The sequence below is a fragment of the Hemitrygon akajei genome, chromosome 13 (assembly GCF_048418815.1).
Source record: "Hemitrygon akajei chromosome 13, sHemAka1.3, whole genome shotgun sequence".
NCBI classification, from domain to species: Eukaryota; Metazoa; Chordata; class Chondrichthyes; order Myliobatiformes; family Dasyatidae; genus Hemitrygon; species Hemitrygon akajei.
Window position 1 is genome coordinate 109,405,353 of NC_133136.1, and position 12,297 is coordinate 109,417,649.

The window sequence follows — 12,297 nt, forward strand, 5'->3', positions numbered from 1 at the left end:
AGGAGTAAAAATCTTTACATCTCCATCTAAATGTGCAATTTATAGTAATTTGTAATAAATAGTATGTACAATAGGACAGCCAATATAGCATAGAAATACAATTGTATCAGCATGAATTAATCACCCTGATGACCTGGTGGATGAAGCTGTTCACCTGCTCAAACCCAGATCCATTGATGTCAGTAGGTTTAGCCTGTCTCCATTCCTCCTGTAATCCACAACCAGCTCCTTTGTTTTTGCGACGTTGAGGGAGAGGTTTTCCTGACACCACTGTGTCAGAGTGATGACTTCTTCTCTGTAGGCTGCCTCATCATTATTTGAGATTACACCACTAAAACTGGTTTATTGTACAACCTGAAATGGGAATCAGTGACGTCTGATGCAGCTGGAGTTCCTGCAGCCATTTGTTTTTGTTCCTTCATATTCTAGCATCTGCAGTCGTTCATGTCTCTAGTTTATTATTTTACTCATTTTACATGTTCATCATGTTCTATCAAATATTGTAGTTGAAATTCTTTATAAAGAAGATTAAAAACAATTGGACAGATTATGTACATGATAAGCTATGTACAAATATGCATGATAATGCATTTTACACAGTTGCAGAAAGATATTTCTGCAGCAATAATGCGTGGAAAAGACAAAAGGAGATTAAGATATTGTAGTTGTTATTGATAGAATAAATTGTCTTTTTGTTTCTCCAATTATTTAAGTCCCACATTTTTTCATAGTTGTGCTTCAGTGATTTGAAAACAGTTTTTTCACCATGACATGGATTGAGTTAGAAGCAAGTGTTGGTGCTTAACCGTTTCTAGTGAATGAAGCAAAGATAAAATTATCTGATTTAAGTTGTTCATTAAGGTTACATATTACCTTAAAATGAATGAAGTTCTGTAGCGTTGATTGTAATATAATTTGGGGTAAATATCTTTTAAATGTAAACAAAGTTTTCATTGTGCTGCAGTTCTAATTTCCACTCCATTCCAAATTCTTCTTCATACGTACAGAGAAAGAAGATTACGTTACAAAGTTCTTCAGATGGTATTAAGCATATGTTTCAGACAGATAGCAGCAAGACGTGTCAATATCTCTTGCATTTAGTCTCATCCCAGCACAAATTTCAACTGCAGATGAGAGCACGGAGGGACAATCAGAACATGGATGAAATTGGTATGGGTGCAAGCTATTCTTCATTTTTCTGCTTTGCTGAGCCTTGAAATGTGAAATAAAATATGTTATTAACATCTGCAACCATAAGCTTTAGAACTGGAAAGAAAACCTTAAAATTACTAAAATATCCCATTGGTTTCCCTATTTAACTTCCTTAGTTCTGTTTTAAGTTGGATAACAGGTGATACCATGCCACTGATCATAATACACACACCTCCAATGTAGAGTACACAGTACTTCAGTATTTAAAATCTCATTACCCTGGTGCAAAATACAGTGAAGAATGATAGAAAAGAATGTGTTACAGGTTAACAGAAAAGTAAATAAGATATTTAATAGGATTAGAATAACATTGATTACAGAAATTAATTGTTAAGTTTTTTTAAAACCAGGTATATGCTGAAGGTAACAGGTGCGGGTAAAGCATATTTAAGTCTCTGTTTGTTACTGTTCAATCTTGCTGGAAATTAATGTGGTTGTGATATTAGGTGTTAAACAATCTGGCAGTAATAGTTACACTGCTGATCGTTGATTTAGCAAAAGTTGTCAAAATGGGGAGGTAACGAAAGATGGCCACTGGGGTCATAATTTACAGAACTAGATAAGTTTGTTTTGTTACATTTTTTTCCAGTTTACGTAGTTAAATATTGTAAATTGTAATTGTGGTGACAGTATAGATCCTTTAAGGCTTATATTCACAGGACCACTAACAATTAAGAAGTGTGTTTGTGTTGGCAATTCCCCATATGTTAAACTTTCAATATTACTTTGAGAGAAAAGCCTTTCCCACAATGAGTAAAATAAATTGGAAACACCATTCTCTGTCTGCTATATTTCCTTGTTGTTAGAGGTTGGGTATAGTATGGAGGTGTCTAGATTTGACAAGAAGATGTACATCACAGATGAGATTGGGTAGAGAATTTGGTTTCTTACTATCGCATGTAGCAAGGTACAGTGAAAAACTTTGTTTTGCATGTTATCCATACAGATTATTTTAGTACCACAGTGCATGAGGTACTGGGAAAACAATAACAGAAAGCAGAATAATATGTTACAGTTACAGAGAAAGTGTAAGTGCAGGCAGGGCATAGGGCACAAAGCTGAAACAGGTAGATTGCGAGGTAAAGAGTCAAGCTTATTGTACTCACGAGGATATCTGCAGATGCTGGAAATTCAAACAACAACACACACAAAATGTTGGTGGAACACAGCAGGCCAGGCAGCATCGATAGGGAGAAGCACTGTCGACGTTTCGAGCCGAGACCCTTCATCAGGATGAAGGGTCTTGGCCCGAAACGTCGACAGCGCTTCTCCCTATAGATGCTGCCTGGCCAGCTTATTGTACTAGTGGGCCATTCAACAGTGGGATAGAAGCAGTCCTAACAGTGGGATGGAGCTGTCCTAACTGTGGGATGGAAGGTATCCTGGTTGTACGTTCATTCTGCCTGACATGCGGACCAAACTCACTTTTATGTTTATTTTTTTAGAAAGCTTATCGGTCAACAATTTGAACTACAATGGAGACTCAGCAGGTGTATTCAGCACAAGCAGGGTGAATAGCAGTTCTAGTCTTGCCGCCAGTGCCTACAGCAAAATAACAGATCCATTACAACTTGCACAGTCTGATCTCCTGAAACGCATGTCTCGGTCAGAGGCTGCGTTGAACCAGCCTCTGCACAGCATCTCCAAAGATAAGGTGTGTAGAGCTCTGTGGGATCAATATCTTCCCGTTCTCAGCAAATCTCACTACGACCTTCGTCCAGTTTCTGATTCAAAACGGAGAAGTACATCCATTTTTAGCAGCCAGCTCATTCCTCCTCCAAGTATGCTGAAAGGGCCGACCGGACTCAAGCTGAAGCATCCACAGCACCGTTCAGACACCGAGTCCGTGGTAGACAGTGAGCAGTGGGTCAAAAGCAGGTATGTTTTTTCACATAAGGAGTGGGTTCGTGGTGTTAGAAACTGCTGTAACTAAGACCTTTATGACCAAAGCAAACCTTTGTGACTGAGCAAACCTTTTCGCCACATGATATCGTTGTCAACAAAATGGAAAGCTCCATTTATAAAATGGATTCAACCCTGCCCAGAGTGGCACTTTCCCCTCTGCTGTGCTCTCCCCATTCCTGTGTTAGTCACACAGCACAAAACCATGTCCACCCTTGACCCTTGTACTCATCTACCAGCATTATGCCTCACGTAGGCTTGCAAGTTCAGTCATTGTGGACATCCTAACCCTCCAGTTGGAAGGCAAGGTACAGCCAGGCATCAGCAACAACTGGGCCTCGGCTCCCGACCACAGAAACTCCCCTCAGAGCATCCCCGCAGGCTTTGACTGCTCAAAAGTTGTCAGATGTTTTCCGACCTGTGCTTAAATGCACCTGCTTGTCAGATGTTTCCAAAAAAAAAAATGCTGTTGGATAGATTTATATAATGAAAACAATCTATTACAGGTTATAGCACCCTTTATCTGAAATTCTGTTAATGCCCCTCCTCCCCTTCTTACCCCATCCCTGACATATTTAGTTGTTTTTTTTCTCTCTCTCTCTGCCCATCACTCTGCCTGTTCTCCATCTCCCTCTGGTGCTTCCCCCCCACCCCCCTCTTTCTCCCGAGGCCTCTCGTCCCATGATCCTTTCCCTTCTCCAGCTCTGTATCACTTTCGCCAATCACCTTTCCAGCTCTTAGCTTCATCCCACCCCCTCCGGTCTTCTCCTATCATTTCGCATTTCCCCCTCCCCCCACTACTTTCAAATCTCTTACTATCTTTCCTTTCAGTTAGTCCTGACGAAGGGTCTCGGCCCAAAACATCGACAGTGCTGCTCCTTATAGATGCTGCCTGGCCTGCTGTGTTCCACCAGCATTTTGTGTGTGTTGTTTGAATTTCCAGCATCTGCAGATTTCCTCGTGTTTGTTCCAAAATCTGAAATGTTTTTGAGTGATGACATGACAGCACAGATGGAAAATCTGCAAGGCACTGGGAAGGTTCCCAAGCTGTGTGCAGGTCTCTGCACTTCACAGATAGCGCTGAGAAGCGACCACGCCTGTCCTGAGTAGGGTACCTTGTTGGTGTTAAGTTGTTTTCAGCAATCATCTTAAACAGACCTTCATGCATTGCTGACAGTGATGATCACGCATTTTACAATTATTCCTTGTGCTGTGCTGTGAAGTGTCAACAAGGCCTTTGGGTAATAGTTGAAAGTAAAAGAAGAAGCATTTTTGCTTCTCTATAACACAGAAAGTCAAGTTGCTGGAGACACTTGACATTGGTGTAAGTGTGAAGTGTCTGACGGTATGGTGTTGGAATGACCACCATCTACAACGTGAAGAAACACAAGGATAGACTGTTAAAGTTCTATGCTGACAGTAATGAACGGGATTTAATTAAAAACAGAACAGCGCTGCAGAAAGCAAAAAATAAAGATCTTGATCGTGTATTGAAAGTGTGAATTCATCAGCTTCTGAATATTGTAGCTATCTCATTATACAGATGCAAATATTCCGAAATCTGAAGCATTTCCAGCCCCAAGCATTTTCGATAAAGGGTGTTCCACCTGCAATTTTTTAAATGAAAGATTAAAAGATCTTAACAGCAGTTGTCAGAATTGTTCTGGCATGGGCCATTGTGGTGTAAAGTTATGAACCAAATGCAGTGCATCTAGATCTTGTCATCAGTGGATGATCCAGTGTGCCATCCTCTAGTTCCAGCTCCGGGGGTCTGTGCCCATGTGCCAGCTGGATGTTGTAGGGTTTGGGCAATTGATGGCTGGCCATTGCTTTGCACAGTAGCAAAGCATTTCCAGCAACTCTGGTTTGCACTTAATCTCTGGTATTGTTTATATCGAGTTGCACATTTCCCTACGATCATCAGTGTTTCTTCCCATGTTAGAAATGTATGTTAATTGGCCATTACAAGTGAGTGTTTATGTGATAGAAGTTGTGGCAGAATAAAATGGAAATAGTGAAAGTAAGTGTTTGTAAGTCAGCACAGAATTGGGATGAAGGGCCTGTAATGCTGTATGACTCTGTATGATTCCTGTTGGAATCAACAACTCCACTCAGCCCAGTAAGGTTAGTGCAGGAAACTTGTACCTCCAGGCATTTCATAAAAGTAAACACCAAGATGAGAAAGATTCTATCATTTTGTATTTTATAATGTGTAAACTAGTCAATTAAAAAAAATCTTCCCTGGATCTAGATGCAGCTGTTGAAGTTAAATATTACTCTTCCTCAGTTGCTTTGTGATTTAGACACATTTGTGTCAATTTCCTCAATCAAAGCGAATGATGGCATCAAATCTAAAGAAAAAAGTAGTTTGTCATGTCGCCTCTTGTTGAAATCATAAGGAAACAATCAATTTTAGTTTTAAAATCTTAAGATGACTTATTTAGTGAATACTCAGAAAATCTCTGATTAAAGTGTATTATTTCTTTATCATATGACTGTTTTTAATTACACTTAAGGAACTATGTTTTATGGAGAATGGTGTATGTAAAGTACAATTAGTTTCAATTTTTGCTTTTGCAATTTACTGAAAAAAATGTCTCATTTATTTTTCTTCCATTTTATCACTTTTATTATTTTGTTCAAGTGTCACTTGTCCAAAGAAGTCTCAGGCTACCTTACACCGAAGCCCTCCCCGAAGAATTCCAGCGCCTGATTCGCCACCTGCAGAAGATTCTATTCAGGCAAATGCTATAGGTCAGACACTAAATATTTCAAGGTTCAAAGTAAATTTATTATTAAAGTGAATTATATGTCACTATATACAACCTTGAGATTCATTTTACTCCAGACATACTCAATAAATCCAATAACCATGACACTGCCAACAGGGTGGACAACCAGTTCAACAAAAAGACAACAAACTTCACAAATACAAAAAAGAAAGAATACCAGGTTGTGATGCCGCCAGTTAATATAATCTTCACTACACATCTATAAAAATTTATCAAAATTTTAGATGTCACTGGCAATACTGTGTTTTCTTCATAATTGTTGGGCCCAGATCTTCTGAAATAAAAACACCAAAGGACCAATTGAGTTCATACATATATTTAGTACCTAGAATAAATTCGGGTCAACACATACAAAATGCTGGCAAAATTCAGCAGGTCAGACAGCATCTATGAAAATGAATAAACAGTTGGCATTTTGGATGAACAAAAAAGGAAGAGGAGGGAAAGGAGGACTAGCTGGAAGGTGACAGGTGAAGCCAGGTGGGTAGGAAAGATAAAGGGCAGGAGAGGAAGGAATCTGAAAGTTGAAGAGAGTGAACCATGGTGGGTGATAGGCAGGTGAGGAGAAAAGGTAAGAGGCCAGAGTAGGGAATAGAAGAGGTAAGGGGGAGGGAAAAAAAAGGTAACCAGAATGAGAAATTGATGTTCATGCCATCAGATTGAAGGCTACTGAAATGGAATATGGGATCCTCCACCCTGAGAGTGGCTTCATCGTGTCAAACGAGGAGGCCATGGACTGGCATGTTGGAATGGGAATGGGGATAGGAATCAAAATGGTTGGCCACAGGAGATTTCTCCTTTTGTCAGATGGAACGAAGGTGTTCAACAAAGCGGTGCCTCAATTTATGTAGGATCTCATCAATGTAGAGGAGCCTGTACCTGGAAGGAATAGGTGGGCTCTGAATGGACGTAAGGGAGGAGATGAATGGGTAGGTGTCACATTTCTGTCACTTATAGGGAAATGTGCCAGCAGAGAGATTAGTAGGGAGGGAAAAATGGACAAAGGAATCACAGGGGGAGTGGTCCCTGTGGAAAGTGGAGAGTGAGGCGGGAGGAAGGTCAAGATGTGTTTGGTAGTGGGATCCCATTGATAATGGCGGAAGTTGAGTAGAATGATGTATTGGATGTGGAGGCTGATGGGGTGGTAGGTGAAGACAAAAGGAACCTTATCCCTGTTAAGGTGGCAGGAAGATGGGTTGAACACAGATGCCCAGGAAATGGAGGAGATGGGTTGAGAGTAGTATCAATGGTGGAGCAAGGGAAACCCTGTTCTTTGGAGAAAGAGAACTTCATCAATGTTCTGGAAAGAAAAGCCTCATCCTAGGAACAGATGCGGCAGTGAGAATTTTTACAGGAGACGGTGGGAAGAGTTATAGTCAAGATAGTAGTGGCAGTTGGTAGGTTTATAAAATACGTTGATAGACAGTTTGTCTCCAGAGATAGAGAAAGACAAATAAGGTAGCCGGGGAAAAGGCATGTATTGCTGGAAACCATGCGGCTGCCAATGCTACCCCTTGAGTTTGGAGGAAGTGGGAGGAGCCAAATGAGAAATTGTTGAGGGTGAGGACCAGTTCTGCTCGACTGAGCAGGGCAGTGATTGAGGGCAACTGGTTGGGCCTTCTGTTGAGATGTCTTGAAATCTTTTGTGGAGGTGTCTGAGCGTTGCCACCTCAGAGGTAAGTCCACCACACAGGAACAGCACCCCTTCGCAGATTTGATGGTAAGGTTGAGATTGGTGCGGAGAAAGCAGAGGATAGTATGTTCAGAAGCGGTATGGTTCGAGGAGTGCTGAAGTCGAGCCAGTTGATATCTCACTCCTAATCTTATGTACTCCAGTGGAACTCATTAGAAACTCAAGGTTAGAACCACATCTTCTGACATGGCACATTATAGACTTAAGGATTCAATGATTTCAGGTAATCCAGCTCACATTTCTAGCCTTCATTCTTTATTTTATAATATTTAAAGTTAATTGCTTCTGTTTTCACATCCTCTAGGTATGTATTTACCTCTGTCTTTCAGTTAGCACCATCACCACTCATATCATTCAGCTTTTCTTGGTCTCCACCCTCTTTTTCTACTCCTATTATTCTCTTTCTCTAGTTCCTAGTTACAGTAAATACATGCAAGGAGAAAATTAAGCCTGTACTGTACTTGATGTGCACACCACAAGCTGTTTTGTCAGTTTTTACATCACTGGAAGTATTGGATAAAAGGGAAACATGTTCTAAAACGTGCACACAGACGCACGCACAATCTTAAATGTTGCACTATTTCTTATTTTGTGTATTTATGCTGCTAAAATAATTTGTCTAGTTATCTAATAATTTAGAATAGTTTATATAATGACTGAGACCTATCAATAGCATGGTTATAGGTTTTAAATCTTTGATGGGAGTTAAGTGAAACTCTCTCTCACTGCTCCCCCACTGTGATTTCTGCTGCCCTCTGACTCTTCGACCAGCTGCTCCTCCACTTTTTTATTTTGTCATCTTTCCCTTTACTTTTCAGTCCTGAAGAAGAGTCTCAGCCTGAAATGTTGACTGTTTATTCATTTCCATAGATGCTGCCTGACGTGCTGAGTTCCTCCAGCACTTTGTGTGTGTGTGTGTTGCTTCATATGTAGAATTTTAGCTTAACTTTTGGATGTCTGAAATATAACATGCATATTGTCCAATTCTTTATGTTTTAGAACATAATATTTGCCACTTTTAAAGTGCATTATTGATTCTGAGATTTCCTAATAATGTATCACATTTGTCTTACTTCAACTTAATGAATTTATTAAATAGATTAATATGAAAACAGTGCCCTTCTAAATGTAATCATATTTTTCCACCACTGATCTTCAGAAGATATTTTCTTAATTTCTGACAGTTTTTTGTCTCTTTATGCTGACTTTGATCAACTTCCCGAGATCCTTCATTAGCAAGTTGGCAGCAGGTCTGGTCATGATTCATCATAGTTTGAAGCAGCAACTAGCAGATGTGTGGAAGTTTGCAGGCCCTTGTGTGTTCTATTATGTCCTCTGGAGAATGCTGAGCCATACATAGTACTTGCCCTAGGTAGTCCAGCTGAACTGGCCACAAGAAGTATTTTTCCTTTGTGTACAGAACTAAAAAGGAAAAATTCATGTTCTCCAATTGCATCAGCTGTTTGGGTTTTATCCAACTTTTACAGTCCTTGATAATCGAGCATTTATAAATTCTGATTAACTTTTCTTTTGTGCAAAGTGCCATCCCATGAAACATGACCCAAACAGAATTTCTTCGGCTGAAATAAATTTACATATAAATAATTGACACTGAATTGTTGTAGGAATGTATAATGGATATATTGTGCACAAGAGGCCTTTAATATATTGGGAAGGGGTTGATAGATTCAAATTTACGCATTAGTGTTCTAATTATCCTATATAGCACCAGAAAATCTGCAATTATTGATTTAATTGTGGTTTAATTTGGATTTTTAAAGTGCAAATGAGCAAAAGCAAATCAGTAACTGAGCATTGATTCTTTTTTCTCACTGAGAAGCTTATGCCTTTCTTTGTGCACTAATCAAGAGGTCAAGCAATGACACAAATTGTAAACTTTTTAGTTACCCATTTAAATTATTGTGTGACATGTTGTTTAATTTTCACACAGAAATATTTGAGTCTTTCACGTTCTCTTAATTGCTCTTTAAATGTTTTGAGACTGTGGCATGTTAATCAGCTTTATGAAGATAAACAGCTGCATTGTGAAATAGTACTTATTTCTAATTAATGGATGCTTAGAACAAATTGAAGGTGTCTTTAGAAGGGCAGGGGTGTGGTAATTATTGCCAAGAGTTTGTTCAATAGCTTTAAGTGTTATGCAAATGTGATTTGACATATTTACAGTGAATTCCGGTTAATTGGGATACAACAGGACCAGTACATTTTGGCACAAATAAATGGCTGCCCCAATTAACTGAAGTTTCATGGAAATAGTTCAAAAAGGTATACATAAGACCATCTGAGTAACAAATTATGTATTTAAATGAAATACAGAACAAATTATAACGCTACCAATAGTACCAGAGTACTATAAAGCTGTGTATTAGTTCCGAATAGTTTGCAACGGAGGAATTCATCCAGTGTATGCAGTGAACAAAGTCAGCTCAGGCACTGAGTGAAGATAATGGACTGACTTCATATACTGCTGTTGACGATTATATCCTCCAAATCTTCATTTTCACTGTAGCATTCAAGGTTATGTTAATACCTTCAAATTTTTCATCATTTCCAACTTGTTGAAGTAGTAAACTCGTTTTATTTTCACTCCTGCCCGTTTCGGACATTGCCAGATGCTCGAAACCACAGTGAGCAGAACAGTTTGGAATTGCTTTATTGCTCATTTCCTGCCAACTATTAGTGACGTAAATCACTTTTTTTTAACACAAACACACAACTGACACTATTTAAAAGTGTTCACTGTAAGCACAGTGTCATGTCTGTTAGCCACGCAAGTACACGTGATTGTTGCAACTTTGAACCTATTTGGCAGCCGTTTCTTGAGTCAGTTAAATGACATAGTATCCCAAATAAAGAAAATCCTGGCAGTTTTCTCGATTTGTTTTTATTTGTTAAGAGTTGTCCCAAATAGGTGACTGCCCAGATTAATTCCAAATCCAGCATTGAAATTAATTGCAATTCCTTTTTTATAAAGTTGACTTTTTATATATAGTAATTCCTTAATTGACAGCCATACTAGCCTAACTTTTGAACTGTTTGTATTTGATAGGTACTCTTCATCAGAAATTTAGTACATTGCCTTCACCAGAAAGGGAGCTTAGATGTATAAAGCTGAAGAAGGATGTGAAACATGGTTTGGGTACGTTGGCTCAGTGTGTTTGGGTGTTTTAACTATGGTTGAAATAATGTCATTTAGCTGCCAAAATAATTTTATTATCAACAATTTTAAAGCAAACGCATATAAAATTATCTGGATAATTTTGTGGACAAACACATAAAAAATTATTAGACAAAATCTTGCACGGTAGTGAATGGAATTAGTTGCTTTGACCAAGTAATAACAAAAGCATAAAAACTACCTGATTCCAAAGAATGAATTTAAATTGAGATGCTCAGCCTCATGCAACAGTGTTCTTCTCTTCTGGCCAAAAGGGGAAGAACTGCAGGCATTCTAATAATAACGCCACTCACCAAATTCTTGATTAAAAATAGGTTTTCAGATTATTGGTGGAGCAAAGACAGGAAAACTGGACTTGGGAATCTTTGTCTCTACGATCTTGCCAGGAGGTCCAGCAGAACTTGATCAGCGGTTAAACCCAGGTATTGTATTGCCTCTGCACATGATAAGTAGTAATATCCTCCAACATGATCATCACAATTCCCTGCTAAGCGCATGAGTTGTCAGGCAAGGAGGCTACAGGTTTTGAAAGGGCTGTTCTTGTAGGGATTGCGACTATGGTCTGTCAGTGTTGATATTCCCTAAGCACCAAGCTCTAGGATCTGACAGCTCATCATCATCAGACAGGATGAATCTGTGACTTAAAGCTGATAACACTGGTTTTCTTTCACATATTTTAATGCATTCTTTACCCAACTCCCAATTTTCTTCCAGAAAGAGAGGCAGTGCCTCAGCTGGTTAACTAAACACTGCGGTTTATTGATCTTACCAGCAAGTGGTTGTCTAGGTGCGCCCCTTAGTGTTTTGTCTTGGAATAACACAATGTTTATTGCATTTCAATAGGGATTTACCATAGCTTATACCATTAAATTAGTGTTTTAATTAATTCATATCTTAATTTTGAATATTAATTAATATTTTAAACCAATTCTCCAGTTTGTTGAAGAATTTTATAATATTAAAAATGTAGGCAGAGATTAATCATCCAGAGGGTTAATTAATTATCCAAACGGTTAAGATGCATGAGATCCAAGTGGTGGCAGATATGATAAAGGCACTTAAAAGCATCTTAGGCACATGAATTTGCAGAGAATGGGGGAGGATATAGATAATTGTGTAAATAGAAAGGATTAGTCTAGTTAGGTGTTTAATTAGTTTGCTCTGATTGTTCTTGTAAATTTCCTATAGTGAGAGAATCTAAGACCAGAGGACACAGCCTCAGAATAGAGGGTTGTCCTTTTAGAATGGAGATGAGGAAGAATTTCTTTAACCAGAGGGTGGTGAATCTGTGGAATTCTTTGCCACAGGCAGCTGTGGAGGCCAAGTCTTTATGAATATTTAAAGCAGAGGTTGATAGATTCTTGATTGGTCAGAACATGAAAGGATATGGGGAAAAGGCAGGAGATTGGGGCTGAGAGGAAAATTGGATCAGCCATGATGAAGTGGCAGAGCAGACTCAAAGGGCCAAATGGCCTAATTCTGCTTCTATATCTCATGGT

At 38.9% G+C, this 12,297-nt stretch overlaps 1 protein-coding gene across 2 annotated transcripts in view; it reads left to right on the forward strand.

Moving 5' to 3' along the window:
* ptpn13 (protein tyrosine phosphatase non-receptor type 13) overlaps nt 1–12,297 on the forward strand; it is a 294,978-nt gene that overhangs the window by 182,031 nt on the left and 100,650 nt on the right. For both annotated transcript variants that reach the window (XM_073065248.1, XM_073065249.1), the window contains exons 17-21: nt 1,008–1,170; nt 2,658–3,090; nt 5,759–5,868; nt 10,670–10,759; nt 11,113–11,220. In XM_073065248.1, coding sequence (XP_072921349.1) covers nt 1,008–1,170; nt 2,658–3,090; nt 5,759–5,868; nt 10,670–10,759; nt 11,113–11,220 — 904 coding nt within the window. The remainder of the gene's footprint in view (nt 1–1,007; nt 1,171–2,657; nt 3,091–5,758; nt 5,869–10,669; nt 10,760–11,112; nt 11,221–12,297) is intronic.